Source organism: Heterocephalus glaber, unplaced genomic scaffold (assembly GCF_053883595.1).
Source record: "Heterocephalus glaber isolate CG9 unplaced genomic scaffold, H.glaber_assembly_v1.0 deba00000768, whole genome shotgun sequence".
In the NCBI taxonomy this organism is placed as follows: Eukaryota; Metazoa; Chordata; class Mammalia; order Rodentia; family Bathyergidae; genus Heterocephalus; species Heterocephalus glaber.
In genome coordinates this window covers 1293359-1313449 of record NW_028258162.1, presented here as the reverse complement: position 1 = coordinate 1313449, position 20091 = coordinate 1293359, and the positions used below count along the sequence as shown (strand labels likewise).

At 49.8% G+C, this 20091-nt stretch overlaps 1 protein-coding gene across 1 annotated transcript in view; it reads right to left on the bottom strand.

Annotated features, from left to right (window-relative positions):
- Positions 1-1219: 1219 nt before the first annotated feature.
- Syn2 (synapsin II) overlaps positions 1220-20091 on the bottom strand; it is a 162315-nt gene continuing 143443 nt past the window's right edge. The window contains exons 11-13 of the mRNA XM_004875120.3: positions 8703-8763; positions 4577-4820; positions 1220-2108 (exon numbers count right to left, since the gene is read on the bottom strand). Of these exons, the coding sequence (XP_004875177.1) occupies positions 1973-2108; positions 4577-4820; positions 8703-8763 (441 nt within the window). The 3' untranslated portion in view covers positions 1220-1972. The remainder of the gene's footprint in view (positions 2109-4576; positions 4821-8702; positions 8764-20091) is intronic.

The following is a 20091-nucleotide window of genomic DNA, read 5'->3' as shown; positions in this document are numbered from 1 at the left end:
CAATCACCAGAGACAAGGAATTGACGCAGAGATGTATCTATACAAACAAAAACTTAGGAAGATGCATATCCCTTCTACTTACTTTCCCTCCATGTACTGGCTTTCACCCAGACTCCTTTGCCTTGTCATGTCACTGCAGTTCATCATTCTTTGTTTAAACTGGTAAGTTTTGGGCCCATTAGCTTCTTCAGGTCTTCATTTTTCTTATGAAAACTCCCACGTGCATATAAAAAAATGAAACAAAATCCACATGTTGGACTGGGGATGCAGTCCAGAGGTAGAGCACTTTCCTAGCAGGTGTGAGCCCTAGGTTCCGTCCCCAGCATGACCAGCTAGAACATAAGCAGACAGAAGGAAGCTTTGCCTCCCATGGTTGGAACCATGAGCCTCAGTATCCCCCAGCCTACGTGTTTGGTTGTTCTGTTGCCTAGTAACATGCATTAAACAAGGAGGACTGCTCCCCATAGGGATCACAGGATGGCAAGTTCTATTTTCTGTTTTACATGTCTCATCTTTGAACCCTGAGTGTGACTTGAAAAGGAAACCTTTCCCCTGACCTCTTAGCATTTACTGTTCGTGAAGCGGATCGGCAAGACAGTGGCATTTGGAGTAGTGCTATCACATTGAGTTTGTGGGATGGGTCATGGAAATTATTTTGCTAAGATGTTAATACATTGATTTCTTTTACCAGTGCAGATGTGGTGTTTATCTTCAGAGCATTGGCAGTCTCTGGGGTAATATGCTTGAGTATCAAGAGGTTGTGAAGGCACCAGAGTCCCATCCTTCAGGCCCACCCTCAGCAGAGGGCCTCTGCAGGAAGCCTGGGTGGGGCCCTAGGACCCCATCCTTCAGAGCCTCAGTGGCATTACCACCTGGGCTCTTGCCAAGGAGCCTGACAGACCAGAAAAGTGGGTCTAACCTGGCTGACCCTGGAGCACGGGTTCTATGCTTGTCAAAAGGTCACAAATTTAGTAAGAAAGGTAGAAATGCTGAGTTGCTGAAGGAAGGAGAGCTTGTCTCCCAGATGAATCCCCAGAGAAGTGGCTTATGAAGGACACACACGTGCCTGCATATACACATGTACCTATAAGCACTCACACATAACACAAGCAGCTTCACCCTCCTGGACTGTCACTTCCACACTCGCAAACACACACATCCGCCTCACTCATCCTCTGCATAAAGGGTGGCCAGGGGAGACCTCATGGCAGAATCAAATGTGGGTTAATGTCGCTGCTTTTATTACATCAATGGTCTTGATGTTTATTAGGTGATGAGCATAAATTTGGCATTTGGTTGTTTTAGTGGCATGCATTCTCCACTACAGCGCAGCTTGGAGTTCAAGGTCCCTGCAGCTAGAACAAAGGAATCACACTCCAGAGAGGAGGAAGGGGACCCTGAAGACCCTTGTTCTCAGGAGAATCAGCAGCCTCCAGATGCTTCGTTTCCACAGCGGCTAAGAGACCATAGGAGCTGGGCGAGTGTGCTTGAGATCCAGGTTTGGGAAAGTTCCAACATCCTTGAGGCAACAGGGTGTCCTGCAGAGTGCATCTTCCACACAGGTAGTACTGACTAGGGGCGCATGCTGAGCACTGTGTTAGAATGAGGTTAGGCTGCCAGGAGTCCTCTGTGCAAGTGACCCTGGCATCACGAGGAAGAGTAAGACATGACGTCTGTCACAATAAGGCCACTAAACACAGCAATGGCGACTTCAGAAGGAAGCTGTCATGACTACAGGGAAGCAGCTCTTTCCTCTCGGATGTCAGGTGTCCCCTCTGGGTAGGCACTTGCCCTGAGACTGTCACAGACATGGTCCTTTTGGGCTGCACAATATCACTGAGCACAACAGAGCAGAGGAAGGGGCCACGCACGTCAAAGTCAGGGACACCACCACCAGGCATGGCTGACTGCTATTGGTGACTGTCTTGGATGCCTTTCCTGGCTGGGCCGGGTGTCCCAGGTATCTGAAGTGCTAATCAGAAAAGAGGCTGGCAAAGGACTTCCTCAAGCTCCGGATGGTCTCTGCTTTGGCTTCATCCTCATTGGCTGAAGACCGGAAGAAGGAGGACTCAGAGAAGCTGAAGGCATTTGTCAGGGACTGCGACTTGCTTGAAGATAAAAACCAAAGAGAACGTGAAAGGGTGATGTTCCCAGTGAGGCAGGGAGGGACGGCGACACGGGGCCACACACTTGGAGCCCCATTCCCACCCCTAGAGGTCAGGGTGACAGGAGAAAGTGAGAGGGGCCATGCTACTGCCCCTACACTCCTTTGTCACCTCGGGGCCACTGAGCAGGGAAGGAAGGACAGGAGCAGTGTGGGAACCAGGGAGAAGGGAAAGCAGAGAGACAGGAAAGAGGAAGAAGGGATGACTCAAAGGCTGCTTCTTTCATTTATTTTTATTTTTTACTTTTCCACAGTGCTGAAGATGGCACCCAGGGTCTTGCACCTGCCAGGCAAGTGCTCCCCACTGAGCTGCACCCCAGCCCTGTTTCTTTTCCTTAATGAGGAAAGACTTGAGGCCCCAAGTTAGTAAGTGCTGAGCTGGTGACAGGCAGAGACTAGGGCCCAGTGGGCTCTTGCAGTCCCATTCCCACCACGGGGTGGACACGGCACTAGGAGGCCCTTGTCACTGCCTTGGTTCTGCCCCTCAGCTGACCTCTGACTGTAAGCCACGTGCCTCTCTGCAATCTGACTTTCATGTGACGTGAAGATGTTTGGTAACACGGTGTTGTCTAGCCCCTCGGTCCTCTCCATTCTTCTCCCTTCTCTGATTCACAGCTCAATGCCTCCAGTGCCCTCCCATTTCCTAGAGAGGGTGTAGTCACCCTTGCAGCCTTCCTCAGAGAGGGCCTAATGTGAGGTCTGCGGGTTCAGGGTATGCAGGAGCAAGGAGATACGTATCAGGCCATGATTATTAGGCAGTTTACTAATGAAAAAGCCCGAACCACACCCATTTTAAGGGTCTACTTTTCCCTTCAGAGACTAGCGAATGATTCAGAGAGAAAAATTGTGAAGGCAAGAGCCCATGGGGAGGCCAAGCCTACACTTCAGAAGGGGACATAAGGTCTGGCTTCTCCAGCAGCCTGGCTTGTCTCCTTCTCAACTCCAACAGGCTCTTTGTGCAGGTGTCTGCCTCCAGCACTCTTCTGATGTCTCTGGTCTACCTGCCCTCTCTTAAAGCTGGGTGCCGCCCAGGAAAAGCCCTCTATAGGACCCATAGCAGTCTCTCCTCCTGCAGTGTCTGTAAGCAGATGCCTGCCTTTCGCTGTGACTGGGGATGAGCCCCAGCGTGCTGGCCTCTGGGAGGGGGACTCCGCAGCACACACCTGTGCAAGCCTCCAGCATGTCATCAGATGCTGGCTCAATTCAACAGCTTCAGCCCAGAGGCAGTAACAAACCAAAGATCTGCCCTCACCCAGGCTAGTGGTGGCTATGAGAAGGCAGGAGAGGCCCAAGAGTCAGTGTGCAGAAAGTAAGTGGTGGCGGGGAGGTGATAGGCAGGCGAGGTGTAAGAGGGGCCATGGTGGGAGCTGGGGAACAGAGGGGGCAATGCTCCTCCCGCCTCTACGACTGGAAGACCCAGAGCAAGTGACCGCCTGGACAGCTGAGCCCCAGCCCTGGGTCTGCCATTCACCCACCAGAGAAATGGCTTTGGGAAAGAAAACAATGGAATTCTCCTCTGTGCAATGACTAGATGGTCTAAATGGCTCATCTAAACCTAAACACCCACTGCCCCTCTCCTCCCTGTTGAAGATTCACCCACTGTCTCACACTGGAAGCACAGTGGGTCACTCCCAGGCCTCAGCCACCACTGTCTCTGCTGGCAGGAGAGTGTCTGCGGATACTGAAAGTAGCTATAGGCCTGTCTGGGTTGGGGGAACAGGTGGAACTGACAGCTATCTGTACCCACACGCTGTCCTCCCCTATCTCCCAGGGGTCCTGGGATGTTCCTACACAGGACAGTGTGGCAGGAACGAGGGACCCCAGAGGCTGGGAGCCCAGAGAATGCTGCTGCAGACGTCTATCTGAGCACTGAGCACCCTTTCACTGCCCACAGCACCTTCGCACAGAGCTGAAGGTAAAAGCTAAAATGGAGCTAAGGACTTCCCCTTCTCCTGGGCAGCCTTGCTGACTAAACACCCTGACCTGCGAGTCAGAAGCAAGACAGACTCTATTATTTAATTTTTAGAAGAAGGGAGAGGCACACAACAGAGAAGAAAGAAGGAAAAAAGAATGGGAGATGGTGTTAAAAAAAAAAACAACAGTCAAACCCTAAGCTAGGGCAAGACTAGCAAAGGCAAGACTCCCGCGGTGGTGCAGGAAGAAAGGGTAAGATGTGTGCTTCTGGCTAGACCTTGACTTTCATGTCCCCCTTTCCTTCCCTCCCAGATCAGCCCCAACCATTCCCCTCACCAAAAAACAAAAACCCCAAAAAGCAAACACAAAGCAACCCACAGAAACCCACCACAAGTATCTGGAGGAGGGAGGACGCCTGCCTGAAGGAGCTTCCTAGCAGCTTGGGCCAGGCAGAGGAGGGCAGGAAAGGGTGGGGAAGCCCTGCTGAAAGTCTCTTACTTGAGCTGAGGGTGAGGCTGGGGCTTCTGCGGAGGTGTGGCCTGGGCCAGCTGGGCCTCTGCCAGTGAGCTGCTGCTGGAGGATGCATCTTCGTGGGTGGCGGTGGGGCCGCCCAGCCGCTGAGGAGCCGAGGAGAAGGAAGAGGAGGAGGAAGAGGAAGGTGGCACTGATGGTCCAGGGGGGAGCCGACGTGGAGGCAGCACCTTGCCTGGGGGCTGCATTCCTTGGGGATGCCCAGGGCCCCCTAGGTTCAGTACAAGAGAAACTTCATAATTTAACCACATCAAAGGCGTCCTTAGAATCTACGCTCAAAGGGTGTGGTTAGTTAATTACTAAAAGGATAAGCTCAGTTACAAGAAGCCACCCGAGGCTCTGAGGGCCTCCCCTCTGCCCTTATACATCACCACCAAGACAAAGCAATTGAGTCACTGCAGAACACAGGGTGGGGAGGATCCCACCCTTTCCTCAGGGATTCCTCGGGTACAAGCCATCCTGCTCTGGGGTTTGTCAAGAAGTCCCGGATTCCACACATCAGATGCAGGAGAGGGCAGTGGGAAGAGCACCAATGATGGGAATCAAAAAACCCAAGACACTGTCTGCCAGTGACTCCCTGAACAAGTCACCAGGCTTCTCTGAGCTTTGGTGTTTGCAACCATACAACTGTTAAAGAAGTAAGCCCTAGTCTCAGTTACCATTTAAGAGAGTAGTGTTTCCAAGATGATAATGGACAAGAAAGTTCTTTAAAAGGACCCTGTGCTTTCTAATCATCCTTGATGACCACCGACTTACACTGTCTCTTCGAGGGGCCCTTCACCAGCTGCATGCCCACAGTGTCTGAGCACCACCCACCCCACCTAGGTGTCACCATAGCCTTAGCTCCCACAACAGGACCGACCCTTCCTTTCCAGGCATTCCTTTGCCTTTCAGGGACGTCCAGGGCTCTGGTACAATGTACTTGTCACTCAGGTGTGTGGTGAAACCCTCTAGATGGCCAAACCACATTCTCCCCCAGGGTCACTGTGGGCACCTGGCCAAGAGCCTGCCTAGGAAGAACTGGCATCCTGCTGTCCCAGAAGGAGATGCAAAATCATCTGGTAGCCTGAAGACAGAAAAGCCCTCCACCATCTGGGGGTTGACAGGCAGTACGTCAGGTAACAGTCTCCCCAGACCTTACTGGGCCATGGGGTCGCCATATCCAGAAGTCAAAATATGACCCAGGAGCAAACTGACTAGTGAAAATGATGCAGAGGGGCCGGGGTTTTAACTCAGTGGTTTCACCACCTGCTACACAAGCACAAAGACCCAAGTTTGATCCCTGGTACCAAAAAAAAAAAAAAAGGGATGCAGAGCAGGCCTCGAGGACCGTTTCTCAGCCTCAGTCCCACAGTCCACATCCAGAGGCCAGCTGGACGGAACAGGCTCTTAGACACTCAACAGGGGTTTGGGGTGTCCTGGACTACCATGCTGTCCCCCCTGGAAAGGCACAACTGTGTGTCTATGCTACTAGGCATCCATGATTAGCAGCCCATTCCCCGACCCTTTGCCAATAACCAATTCATTAATTCTGGGGTTAGTTACACATAAATCAATGGATACATAAATACACGGAATTCTGTATGTATAAGAAGTTTCGAGTTCAAATCAAACAACCGGCGAAGATGACAGATTAGCAGATTTTTTTCATGTTATTTAGCTTTTGTCTTTCCCCAAGTTTGATATCATTTGTATTATTAGTGTTTTCTTATAAAGGAATTCAGATTGATAGCTCAGGATCTTGTACCAGAAACCTGCATGCTTTCCCACTTGCACAGAGATACTTGAGTAGCCAGGAACTGTACAACTTAACACTGAAGACAGATATAACTTTTCCTTTATTGCACATTAAGCTGTACAAGAGTCACAAAAGAGAGGTACTTCAATCACACTTCCAGCAGTGGCTGAGGGTCTCCCAGCTGGATAAGTACAAAAAAAGGGGACAACATCAGAAAAGAAATGGGTACAAAACACCTGAACAGCGATCCTATACCGTGACATATGTCCCCCAGGCCACAGAGTTGTCCCTTAGCATGCTGCCTGAGGGCACGTGACAGTCAGGTGATGCTGTCTGTTTGCTTTGGGCAATGGGAGTCCTAATCAGCTTCTTTCCCACCTGAGAGGCCTTGGCTGACACCATCCTGAGCCTGACTGAATTCAAACGGCAACTTTGTATTTGTGGCTCACAAATGTCACATGAAAAGCACCTGGATGAACACACTGATAACATGCAGAGAAGCAACACCACTCATTATCAGCTCACCACTTGACGAGAAATTTAAAACAAAAAAGAAAAGTATTCCTCCATTCTGAGACATGTCACTTCATTTCCTTTTACCATTCATCTGATTGGGAGGTACTAAGGATCTAGAAGTGCATATATGCATATAGGAAAGTACTTATAGCAGACTGACTGCCCTTGCCCTCTAGGGGTGAGGTCACAGGCCAGGACACTCACATTACACATTTCTCCATGGCCTCAGAATTTGCCAGCAACCCAAGGAGGAAGCAGGGCACATTCCCCTGGGCACGTCACTCATGCTACACACTACCAACACTGCCTGCACCTCTCCCCTGCTGCTCCAGGGTGGGGCCATGCCAGTACAGAGGGGAGGGAATGTAGAAGGACAGCCAGAAGCATTTCCTCTCAAAAGCAAACTGCTGGCATGAACCCCCACAGGCCATAGTGCTAGAGAAGGCCACCTGGAACCTGTTCCCGGCCCTGCCCAGAGATGGCAAGATGAGGCACTGCCCCGAGCCCTGGTTTAGTACCTGCCCACGTGCTGCCTGCTGGATGAGAGAGGACAGGCTGGTGAGGGATCCTCAAGCTGAAGGCCTCTGTCCAAAACACAAGCAGATGCCACATCTGAGACAGCTCTTCCCAGAGAGCTCTTCACTGGGCCTCTGCTAAGAGGCAGCAATTAAGAGAGAGCCCTCGGGGTTCAGCAGGCAGCACACCCACTCGGGTGCCATGGGCGTTTCTGGTTTACTCTCATGTTATGAGGCCTCAGGAATGCTCAGATACTTCCAGACTTTCACCAGCTCCCTGCATTCTAGGCTCAAGATTGCTAAAGCATCATCTCTGTGCATAGGCCGAGCTCTGGGGCACACAGAGCAGCCCCAGTTCTACAGAGACACACATATGGCCAGTTCCGAAACAGCAATCAGGAAGGAACAACTTCAGAGGACTGAGATCAACACACAGAAAAATACTCACAAGTTCACCTGGATATTGCACATTGGCAGCCCCATTGGTTTTTTTGCTGTTGTTGTTCGATTAATCTCACAGCTAATTAGTTAATAAAGAAAACGAAGGGTACACTGGGATGAGAAATACAGAACACATTCCTGGAAGTAGTTTGTTCTTTGTATTTCATCACTAAAAACACAAGAGCTGTACAGGCACAGCCAGCCTATTCACATAAACTCAAACTGCACCAAATTTTAGCAAGTGGAGAAAAAGGTGGATGCCTTCAAATTCAACGGATGAAGCAATGGAAATTAGACCTCGAAAATCTCTTAGAGTTCTATCTATTTACCCGAGTCATGCAGAAAGGAAGCAAAGCACAGTTCACTGAAGGTCCCAAGCACACTCATGGAGGTGGGGGTTAATGTGAGCCCCGGGAGGAAGAGGGGAGCTGAGTCCTATTGTCTGGTTTTTCTTTCTCCCCTGTCCATCCCCGTGCTCCTAGCTTCCCCCCTGTTATGTAGTGCTTTAAAAAACACTATCAAACCACCCAGAAGACAGAGTCACATTGGATGGGTAGAGGCACGATTCTTTTGTACACTGTTGACACACAGCCCCGGAATCACAGGTTACACAGAGGAACAAGAGGGCGCATTACAAGCACGGACAGGAACAGGTGAAGAACCTCACGGGCTGACACTGCATAGGGAAACAGTCCAGGCTGCAGTGGGGGTGCCGTGCGGGCCGCAGGGCCGCCGCTCCCTCCTGCTCTCCTTTCTTTCCTTGATTTTTATTTTTGGCTTAAAATTTCTGCTTTGAAAATTGAACTAGCAATCATTTAGGAAGCCTGGACCTGCTTTGGCCCTACTGCAATGCCGTTACAGTCGAGAATGTACTGTAAACAACCTTGGGGGGGTGGCCGCTGAGGTGGGGTCTTGCTTGAGTCTGGGTCCTTGAGTGTTCCACTCTGGAAAACAAAAATGCAAGAGATAAAAACAAAACTCTGAGTGAATTCCAAAGAGAAACCCTGGGGTGCAGTGGGCTCCGGTGGGGTCTGTCACAAGCTTGTGCTCTTCCACCAGCCTCAGGCTGCAGCTGGACAAGGTGGGACACCAACACTCTGACATGCAGCACCCGAGACTCTTCAGCTCTTCCTCATTCCCTCTCTCAGGCTTGTCTTTTCTAGATGCTTGGAGTCCAACCTCACCTGGTTTCTTCTTGGGAGCCCACCTAATGTCTAGGTCCTACATGCATTTACAGGCTTGGCTTGCTAAATAAAGTAAAAGGGATTCAATGCCAGCTCTAGAGACAGGATTGGGTGCAGGGAAGCAGCGGCTGGACCTGGTGGCCAAGCTTGTTTCTCACCTGGAGTTAGCAGAGTGGGGTCAGTTTGAGCTGGGACCCCCATGGGGAGGGACTGGAGAGAGAACAACCACGTGTTTCCCAGAATCCTCCTCACCCAGAAGGAAGGAGCAGGATGTTAATGTCTGGAAAGTGTTCAAGGCCAAGCTGTTTTCCCACTCAAAGAGCATCATTACATTTGCCCAACAATATGGCTCCAGACCCTTGCTTCCTCTTCCCTCAGAATCCCTTCTGGGATTCTGATTCCGTCCTGACAGGATCAAAATTGCACATGACTTGGTTTGTCTTCCATCTGTGTTAAAGGCAGGGAGCACTTGGCGCTTGACTTTAGCAAAGGGAAACAGCCTATGGAGCCTAAATCCTGCAGACTGATGATGTGATGTCACCAAGGGGCTTCCAAAGGCAGGCTGTGGAGTGGGCCCCACTTCCTCACCTAGTGCCCTCTCCCTGTGACAGCCTCCCACTTTCCCACTGAACACTGCGCCTCCTCCTGTCCTCATTGTCCCTGGGCTTTGATTCTGGCCATCTGTCTTCCTGCCTGTTATGGCCTGTTTTCAGCCCACTACCAAAAGTAGAAGTGCTACTCTTTGCAGTTTCATTGTCTTTTGATAACAGCCTTATTTCAAACGACTCAAGAAGAGCATCCGAAACTGCCCCTGGACTTACAAACCCCAGCTACTTGCAAATTACAGCCAGAAACCAACATTCCCTTTCCTTTCTCCCAAGTACTCTCATGGGATCCGTGAGACTGGCTCTGGGCCCTGATTCCCTAATACCCTTACCCAGGGAGCCAGCTGGGGACCACTCTGCCCAACAGTCATCAAAGTGCCTGAGTTGCTCCCTCTTGTCATCCAAGATTCATCAGCTTCTATATCAACCTAGACAGCCTCTATTGGTTCTTGCTTGGAATAGAACAGACTAATTTTTTCCACTCTTCTCTCTCCAGTCTGTCTTCTCCATGGCTACCTATTACCCTCCCAAGCCCTTTCCCTGCCTGTATTCTAGGTACTTTTGAGCTTATGTTTACTGAGTGCTTCTTGTGTGTTAGCCAATGGGGGAGCACTTTCACACTGTATCTTCCTCATACCTCACAGTGGCTTTATGGGGTAGATACTATTTTATCAGCATCCCTGATTGCTTCAGGATGCCTGGAATTAACCTTCCCAGCTTTCTCTAATCTTTATGTCCTACCTGCTCCTTCCTGTCCTGACCTTACTGTTAATTTTCTAGTCTAGCCACACCACCTATGTCATGACTTTTCACTGAGACAGATACTCAGATACAGGACAGCAAAACACAGAGCTTGTAGAGCCAACAGAATGGCTCTTGCCAGTCCCCTGCCCCAGAGCCTCACTACATGCAGTACTCAGAGGGCTGCCAATGAATGGACACAGATGCTGGTCAAGAACAGCTAATGATGCTGTCCTCCAAGGACTGGTTGTTTCAGAAAGGGGTATGGGAGACCTCACAACAAGACAGCAGAGCCAGGGCCAGTGGGCCAAAGCTCCAGAAAGGCAGACTTTCACCCACAGGGAGAATTTCCCATTATAAAATCGGGGTCATCAGCTGGCTTGAGAGGTGGGTGTATTTATACAGAGGCTAGAGGGTTACCTGGCAAAGATATTGCAGAGAATATTCCTCCACTAAATATGAAGTGGACAAAATGAACACTAAGGTTCCTCCTAACCCTGAGAACCTAGGATTCCAGAAAAAAACCCTCAAAGGTCTTCTTCAGTGGAAGAACTCAGACACTCCAGAATCCACTCAAAGCAGTGATCCTACCATGCAGGCTGGGCCTGGCTCTCCTCGGCCACAGAACTATACATGTGAGATACTCAAAGGACAGGAGACTGAAACTGCCCTACCCAAAGCTCTGTGTTGGAGCCTGGGAATGTCCTTGGCCACCCTTGATGGTGCCTAGAGATCTTCTCCTGTCCTGACTCCACCGAGATTGTGTACTGAAGACTTCTCAGGGATATGGAAGGGCTGGAGGACAATCCCCAAGGACTGTCCCTTGCCAGGCTGAGACACTCTGGGTCCTCCCACAAGCCTGCTGTCTGCTAGGAGCTGAGCCCTATTCCCTATGGGTTTGGCTACCATGGGATCTGTCTCCAGTCACCAAGAGGCTCCTGGGATGCCGAATTCCACACAAGTCTGGCCACTCAGGCGTCACTGCCAAAGTCTGGCCTGTAGCCAGCCTGGGGCAGCAGCCTATGGTCAGACTGAGCAGCAGTTTCTCTCAGGAAGTGAGGCTGACTCAAACAGGTAAGAATGTGAAGTCCAGTGCTTGTGACCAGCTGTACATAGAAAGGGAGGGGGAAAATGGCCTTATAGCAGTGTAAGAAAAAAAGGGATTATAGGATGACCAGAAACTCAGGGTTTGTGATGCTGCTGCCAAAATCTGATGCGGCTGGAGATACAGCAGTGTCTCAGTGACGGGAGTCAAAGTCCTCTGCTTTTGCAGCTGTGCAAGTCTCATGAGGAAGCACCGTCACCACTTCCAGTTACCTCTTGTAAGGCACAAGCTAACAGAATAAAATGTGTCTCTTGGGCAGATAAGAAGGTGTGAGGTCTGAAAACAAAATCTTTCTTCATGTGACTCTGGGCAGAGTACTTAATCTCTGATTCTCAGTGTCCCAAATGGACAGACTGTCAGGACAAAATGAGGTAACTGTGGGAGCACTCAGGGTTTGCAGAAGACTGAAGACTAGAATCCGCATCCCAACAAGGGGTTGGGGGGTGGGAGTAGTGAGCTTCTTGGCATGAGAGGTGTTTGAGCAGGACCTGCAGGCTCTGGTCAGAGACGCTGTGGAGGGGCTTGATAGTTATGGGCAGATGACTTCTGAAGGCTCTTGGGGCTCTGGGCACCCATTAATTCCATTTTTCAGTTCTTTGGGTATCTGAGATGAGACAAGAGATAAACCCTCTCAACAATGCAGTCCTGAGCCCAGCAAGACTCAGGCCTGCTGGTCCTCAGCAGAGATGTCCACAGGCCAAGGCTTTGGAGGGCCTGGGAAGAAGAGCAGGCTCTGCTCTCCGTGGAAGCCAACTAGGCTGGTATCCTGCTGTGCAGAACCCTCGGGGCTTTGCTGATCAGAGAAGCCAGGCGCCTGACAGAACTGGTGAAACTCAGACTGCCTGGGTCAAGGGAGGAGAGCAAGTGTTCTCCTTACACAGGCCCAGATATGCTCTGTTCTCTCTATTTCTACCTTCTCCTGTGCTGCAGTGGGGAAATCAAAAGGGCTGGACACAGGACTGAGCAGGACTCCCTGGACTGGGGGCCAGAAGACTCAGCTCTCCTCCCAGGCAGCCATCTTCATTCTTTCTGCAGAGATGCAAGCAAAGACAGAACTGCTAGCCCAACCTATCTCACATAAGGGCTCTGAGCCTTCAAATAATGAAAATGCTTTATAAACCGAAAAGAGCTAGGCAAAGCAGTGATAGAAGTAAGCATCACCACTATACCTTAAACAATAGCAGAGGCCATTTCAGAGGAATTAAGTTACAATATGAAGATGCATCAGTGGAGAAGATACTGCCGGGTAGCTTCCTGCCACCTGGTGCATGGTGGTGTCGTGTGCAGAGGGTTTGGGGCTGGGCTATACATGCCCTCTGCATATCGCTGACTTAGTTCCAGCAAGGTCCCTGCAGATGCAGCAAAGCCAGTTTAGAGAGAGTAAATATTAGCTCTTGAGGTGACTGGGAAGGAAATCACTGGCCTGAAGAGAAAACAAGACCACGGATGAAGGTCTGTGGATCTTTGTCAAAGGCACCTTTAATTTGCCATCCTGTGGCTTTCAGCAGACAAGCAGAGAGACAGGAGCTCCTATCTGAGGTTCTAGCAGGATGGAAGGCTGAGGAAGGAAAGACATTGAGTGACTCAACTCTTGAGGGTTGTTGGCCTGAGACCATCTGCCCCCACCAAGGAGGAAGGCCTGTGCTTGCTCAGCATATCTGAGACAGGAAATTGGGAAAGGGTCCCAGGGTCTGGCCCCAGGAAAGGGGCCAGGCCAAGCTCCTTGCTGGACACTCCACAGAACTATTCTGATCAGCTCCCCCAGGCCCCACTCCCCCAGTCTAGGACCCCAGGGAGAATGAAGCAGCAGGAAGGAATGTGGTCAGGAGGTTGTAGGTTTACTCAGAGCAAAGGGAACAGCGTGTTTTCGGCACCTTGGGACCTTTCCAGGCTCACTCCTGCAGTTACCAGTGGCACTTTCCTTCCTCAGAAAGGTTATAAAAGGTGTCTGAGGATGAGCTGCTCCTCCTTCCTTCCTGAGGGCAATCACTGCTCTGAGGGCAGAGCTCAGCTCCTGAATCAGGGCTCTCCCATAACCTAAGGACACCAGAAGAGTCCCAGGGGGGCAATCCATGATTCCTGTGGGGGCACTGAGGGTCTGGTCACCCTAGGTCAGAATGTCAGCTTCAAGTGATTAAAGATGTCCCTGAAAGTTAAGCCAGTCCCAAAATAGTCAGTTTCTCTTAATAGTCTGTTAAGGGATCTAGTGACTCGTGGCTTTAACTGAACCTGCCCCAAGACTCCTCAAATTCTCAGCTTACATTCACTGGGGAACCAATTCTCTAAACCCAGTCCTTCTGTGGGAAGCAGGAAGGCCTTTTGTTTGTCCTAAATTTACCTCTTCCGAGCTTGAGCAAAGCTTAGTCCCATGTCTGGGATCTGAGGGACGGCAACATCCCTTCCCCAAGTGCACAGCTCTCTGGGCTCCACTTCTCAGAGCAGAGAGGGCCCTTCTCTGTCCTGCTCTCCCTGCACTCCACAGACCACAGCTTGTAGAGCCTCTGTGGCTGCAAAGACTTGTCTGGAAATGTGCAAAGTCTCTCTTTAGGCAAGGCCAGCACAAGAGGCTTGGCAGAATGTCCCACCAGAGCCAGAGGCGCTCTTGTCACAACCTTCCCAGTTCCTGCGGCTGCATAGTCTGGATCACACTTCCTAGATCTGGAAGGAGATTTTTTAAAGTCACCTGCTCCACAAGTCCCAGCCCCAGCCCAGCCTCATCCTGTGCCTGCCTGAACATCAGCAAGGATGTGACAGCCACATGCCACTCCCCAGAGCAGCCGTTTCCTCTCCGGAGTGTTCACAAGTTGACTGCTTGCACTGCATCGAAACCTGTTTTCCAACAGATTTGCCTTTGGAAGCGTTTCTAACGCATGACAGCATCAGAGGTGAAGGTGCTGAGTCATGGGCTCCTGGAGACGACTGCCTCTTCCAACCTCCAGGTCTCCCTCTTCTGAGCACATTCTGACTAGAGGTAAGAGTTTGTCCTGGTTAGGTTGTGACTCTCAGACTGAAAAGGACATTCCAGGTGTGGTTTGATTGGCTTGGGGACAAAATAGAAACAGAAGCTCATCTTCACCTTGGCACCAGAAGTGTATTAATGCTTCCAAAGGCTGAGCTTGAAATCACCTACCATGCATCTACCTCTCAAGCCAAACAGGAAGCCAGCTCTGTGCCATAACTGAGGGGCACCGAAGAGATCAGGTCCCACTTACCCATCAGTGTCTGAAATTTCTGCATTAGCAATTCAACTTTTGGCTCTGGAACATGTTACAGGACAACAAAAGAGTGGGACCACTGTCATGAGGAGTGAAAGATCAGCCATGTGAAGGAGAGGACCCAGACACCTTCTCCACTGGTTGACCTGACTTGGTCCACAGATGTTCTCTCGCTTCTTCCTGGAAGACGTGGCACAGCCAGCTCCCACCTCTCCAGAGCCCTGGGATGTAAAGCCATCTCAGATCCCGGATGACAGACCCCAGGGGACTGCACAAATGTGCTGAGGGACAGTCAAACAGGGATACAGGGAGGAGGCACTATCAGCAGAGAGCCTGGAGGCTTTGGCCATTCCTGGCCACCAGGTGTCACTGCCACCCTGAGAACAGTGTCCCTACTTGTGGAGAGGGTGAGTTGTCCATCAGCCCGCGACAACTCACAGCTTACAACTCTGGCAACCTGGAGTCCCACTAGGCTAAAGTCAAGCTCCCATCAGTCAAATCAGGCTTAGCCACCCACCTCCTGGCTTTCTCAGATGTGGCTAGTCCTTCTTCCACAACCGCCCCTATTCCCTGAAGTGTGCACAGCACCCAGCTGGCGTGTCTTCCATAATGAACCAGGCTGGGGGGCAGCCCTCTGCTCACCACCTTCACCCTCCTGTCTGCTGGTCCCCTTTAGTGCGGTTCTGTAGCCACAGAAATGAACACCTTGGTGGAGGATTGCAGGCAAGGACAGAAGAGAGAAGTAACCAAGAAGCTGGGCTCTTCCATAGCCATTGAGAGAGGCCAGCCTGAGGGGTCTGACTGAGGAATGGCACCAAGCCAGTGACAGTGTCCAGGGGCCCCGCTGGCCACTCAAAATCGAGGCTGAGCCGGGTAAGGGCCTCGGTGCACATCCCTGCTACCTGTGCCCTTCCAGGTCTCCACAAGCTTCTGACACCATCTCCACACAGGCAGGCAGGACAGTTAAAGAGGGAGAGAGAGGTGGGAGTGGTCTGCCTTGAGAGGAGGAGCATTTTTTCCCTGTCATTTGTAGAAAATTGCTAAAGAAGGGAGTGATATGATTAGTGACAAAAAGCAGAGAGACTTAGTTTTGTGATTGTCATTTACATACTCTACATACATATATTCTACAGACAACTGACTGCTCATGCACAACCACTTTCCATCAACCTATTTTTTTTTCAGCACTGGGGATTGAACCCAAGGCCTTTCCCTGAGCTACAACCACAGCCTTTATTTATTTGTTTGTTTGTTTATTTATTTGAAACAGGGTCTCACTAAGCCACTACATTGCCTAAGCTAGGCTTGAACTTGTGATCCTCCTGCCTCAGCCTCCCAAGTGCTGGGACTGCAGATATGGGCCACCACACCTGGCTCCTACCACCCTCCTTAGTACACCTCTGATGTACAGTCATATGCCACATAAAGACATTTAGGCCCATGACTGACTACACATGTGGTGGTGGTCCCGTGAGATTACACTGGCGGGTGACAACACAGGCTTTAGTTTGCATACTCTTTAGCATGCAAGTGCCTGAGTCCACAGTTAGGTGGCCAGTGGTTAGGTGACTCAGAACTGTATTTAGAGGCTGATAGGTGTTTGATACTTTGTTAAGCCCTGGAGGTACAGTGGTGGGCAAATCCTGACTCTTGAGGAGCATACATTCTAGTGGAAGTGGTAAAGAAATGAACAGACAAGAATAATCTTAGCTGAAAGTACACCCAGAATATTAAAAGGAGAGGTTGTAGCCAGTGAGCCAGTGGCAACTTTGGACTGTCTGGTTGAGGAAACACAGTTACGCTGTCATGACAGAGCAAGCTGTGCCAGAAGGCGAGGGGGCAGGGGAGCATCTCAGAGAGAGGAGCCAACCCATACAAAGGCTCTTCCCTTTCCAGTGTAACTAGAGCACCATGAAGGAGAGGTAGGATGGGACAAGGGCAAAGAGGGGCTCAGGGCCTACATGAAAAACTGGCTAATCTGCTAGGGGGAAATTGGGTGAGGGGGAGGGACAGTGCTTAAGGGAATAAAATACGACTTCTGCTCTGACCATGTTAGGTTCATAATGCCCTTTAGATGGGTAAGGAAAGGTGTCAAGCAGGAGTCAGATGTGTGAGTCTGGAGTTCAAAGGAGTGGCCAGGGAAGGATAGGTACAGCCCAGCCTGGATCACCAAGAAACATGCGCTAACTGGGTTCTGAGCCCTGATACTCAGAGGTTCAGCAGAAGTGGAGAGGTCAGTAAAGAAGGTCGAGAAGCCAATGGGGTGGAATGAAAACCTGGCAAGGGTGGCCACAGGTTCATAGCAGAGAAAATGGTCAACTATACTAGAAGCTACTGCAAACCCTGCAAAGTCAGAACAGAAGTGACCACCCGACTTGTGATATGGAGGGGACTCTGCCAAGAGCAATTTCAGTGGGTAGTAGGGAGAAGAATACCATCTAGAGTGGGCTGGGCAGGAAGTAGGTGATAAGAAGGAGACAGTGGCTATAACAACTCAAGAAGATTCACTGGGAAGGGGCAGAAAAATGGGGCAGCTAGAAGGGTACTGAGGCTGAGGGGTGGGTTTTGACTTTTCAAATGGGAGATGTTTATATGTGGATGTGATCATCTTTCGAAAAAGGAGAAACTGATGATGCAGAAGAGAGGGGAAACCTGGAAGCAAAAAGGAGGTGGGATCCAGCTCACAGGTGGGGGTTAGGCCTCAGAAGCAGCTTCTGCAGATGAAGATGCAGGGCAGTGGGGAGATGTGACTGCAGACATAAGAAGCCAGTTAAGGCCAACTACTCTGTGGACCTAGCCCAGGATGGCTGGACTCTCTCCCCAGCCATAGCTAGTGTGCCACTAGCAGGTGCAAATGGGACCTCCACAGTCATGGCTTCAAGCCCAAGTTACAGTCTTTTGCCAAGTATGACAAACCATTGGGTTCCTTCTGTCTTCTGGGTGGCCTGGGGTCAAGGCACAGGTTTAGGAGGAAGCTAACAGGGGACACAAGAAGACATTGTTCTGTGACCTGTGTATTCAGTCACATTTTCAATTTGGAATATAAACAACTTCTGGGCAGAAACTCTTATCTCATAAAGTCCTAAGGCTACTAGCTAATTTAATAACACTCTATGGACTAGGCTTGTTTTAGGCATGGGCTGAAAGTGTTTGAGAAACATTTGCTATGTGAACTTAAATCGTGTGTGCAGGAAAGAATTTGGCCTTGTCCTAAGTGAGGTCTCGGCTTTGTACCAGGCTCCTAGAAAGAAACCTCTAAACTTCTAAAATGTCCTGAGTGATGGCAGCATCTTTCTCCTTTGTGGCAGGCCCCTTAGGCCACATGTTGGCCTGACCCCCCGGGAAGAGGCAGCTGGAGACCAAGTTTGACCAGGTGGTCAACTGATTTTACACTAACTCTGAACACTAAGCTCACAGGAACAGCCCTGGCTAGCAATGCTTCACTGCACAGTGTCATGTCTTAATGCCAGGAAGGTAATACAGCTTAAGATAGGCACACTTGGCCTCTCAACTCTCCCAGACTCTGCCCTGTGAGTCTTTCTCTAACTTAGTTTTGCCTATAACCTCTCCTATAATACACTGTAACTGAGTGCAATAGCTTTCAGTGAACTCTGAGTTCTTCCAGAGAACTGTGGATCCTGAGGCGGTGTGTGGGATCCCTTGAACTTCGCTTGATGTCAGCAGTGAGGGCAGTCTTACCTGAGAATGGTAGTGCTAGACTGTAATCCCAGCTACTCAGGAGGCTGAGGCAGGAAAATCACAAGTCAGAGGCCAGTCTGGGCAACTTACCAAAACCATCTCAAAATAAAAAAGTAACAAAGGCTGAGGAGGTAGCTCAAAGGTAAAGGCCCTGTGAGTTCAATCCCCAGTACCAGGAAAAAAGAGACCAGAAAGGGCAGCTTATGGAGGATGGTACCTTCAGACTGTAGACTGGCTAACTCCAGATGTTATGTGACCTTGGAACTAAAAGGGATTTAGAAATCATCTCATTCAACTCCATTTCATAGGTGAGGGAACATAGGTCTGGAGACAGGAAGTAGCTTATCCAAGGTCACGAAACATTATGGCAGACGAGAGACTAGCCCTTGTGTATGCCAGGTAGGCTTTCTATGATACTCTGTCATAGTTTTTGAATGTGAAGTTGAGCAGAGAACATTTACTCTGGAGTCACACTGACTTCACTGCAAGCAAACTCTGCAGAAGCTGAAATAGTTAGGGAAGCTTATTCTTTACTATATTTGTTGCCTGAACTCTGACAGATTATGTATTTCTCTTTAAAATGCTTAAACTTTAATGTTTACTGTATGTAAAATAATGGCTACTATGGTTTGGATATGTTTAGAGTGAGTTCCCCCAGAGTTCATGTGTAAAATTTTACCCCCATAATGAGGTGTTCAGAGGGTGGAAACTTACTCAGACTATGGAGTTTTGAGGTGGGGGACTTTAAGAGATGGCCATTAGGATGGGCTCAGGCCATCAGGGTGAAGACCCAGGGCTGAATTCTGGCGGCTACATAAACATAGATCAGAGGGCATAGGGATACATACACACTCCCTTTCTCCTGCTCCATGATGCTCTGCACCACCCTGAGACTCTCCTAGCAAGGCCATCACCATGCTGCCCCTCAACCTTGAGAACTCACCTCCAGAACTGTGAGCTTTTCTTTATAAAGTAGTAGCTAGCCTACCTCAGGTATTCATTTTAGTAATGAGCTGTTTTAGGGGTTTATACCACAGAAGAGCTTTCTGTGGGGTGAGTTATCTCTTCGCTATGGAACTTTCATGCTTTCTGGGAAGTTTTATGCTTCTGATACAACCACCATAGGCCTGACTACATTTTCCATAGGAAGTTGCTTGAATCTGCCATGAGGAACTTGCAGATGTGGAAGGCCAACTCTATACGTTGCTCTTCCTCTAGGGCAGGGACGAGCAGTGATCTGTCACTCATCCTCTACAGAATGGACAAGTCATAATCTGGTTAACAGGTTACTTCTTTATCCACTGAGGCATACTGTGGGCTAAAAGACAGAACTATATTCAAATATTTCTTTTTTGTCACTTTACCAAATTATGAAATATAACCACAGGCCTGATTTTTTAAACAATAAAAATCTCTTCTTTTCCACTTCCCCCTTCCCCACTCCCTGGTGGTAAAGACTGAACCCAGGGCATTGTGCATTGAAAGTACAAGTACAAGTAATACAACTGAGATATACCCCACAAAGTCCAACACCAGGGACACATTCCTACATTTGGTCAGAGGACAGAAGAGTGTAAGTCAGCTAAAGGTGTGCAACACTCACAAGGGCTAATAACATATGATGACATTCTGCTGCACAAGGTCACTCTCAACTTGGGTACCCAGAAAGAGGCAGAAGTTCCACTTCCCCAGCATCAGTGAGGATGAATGTATTGTATTCCAC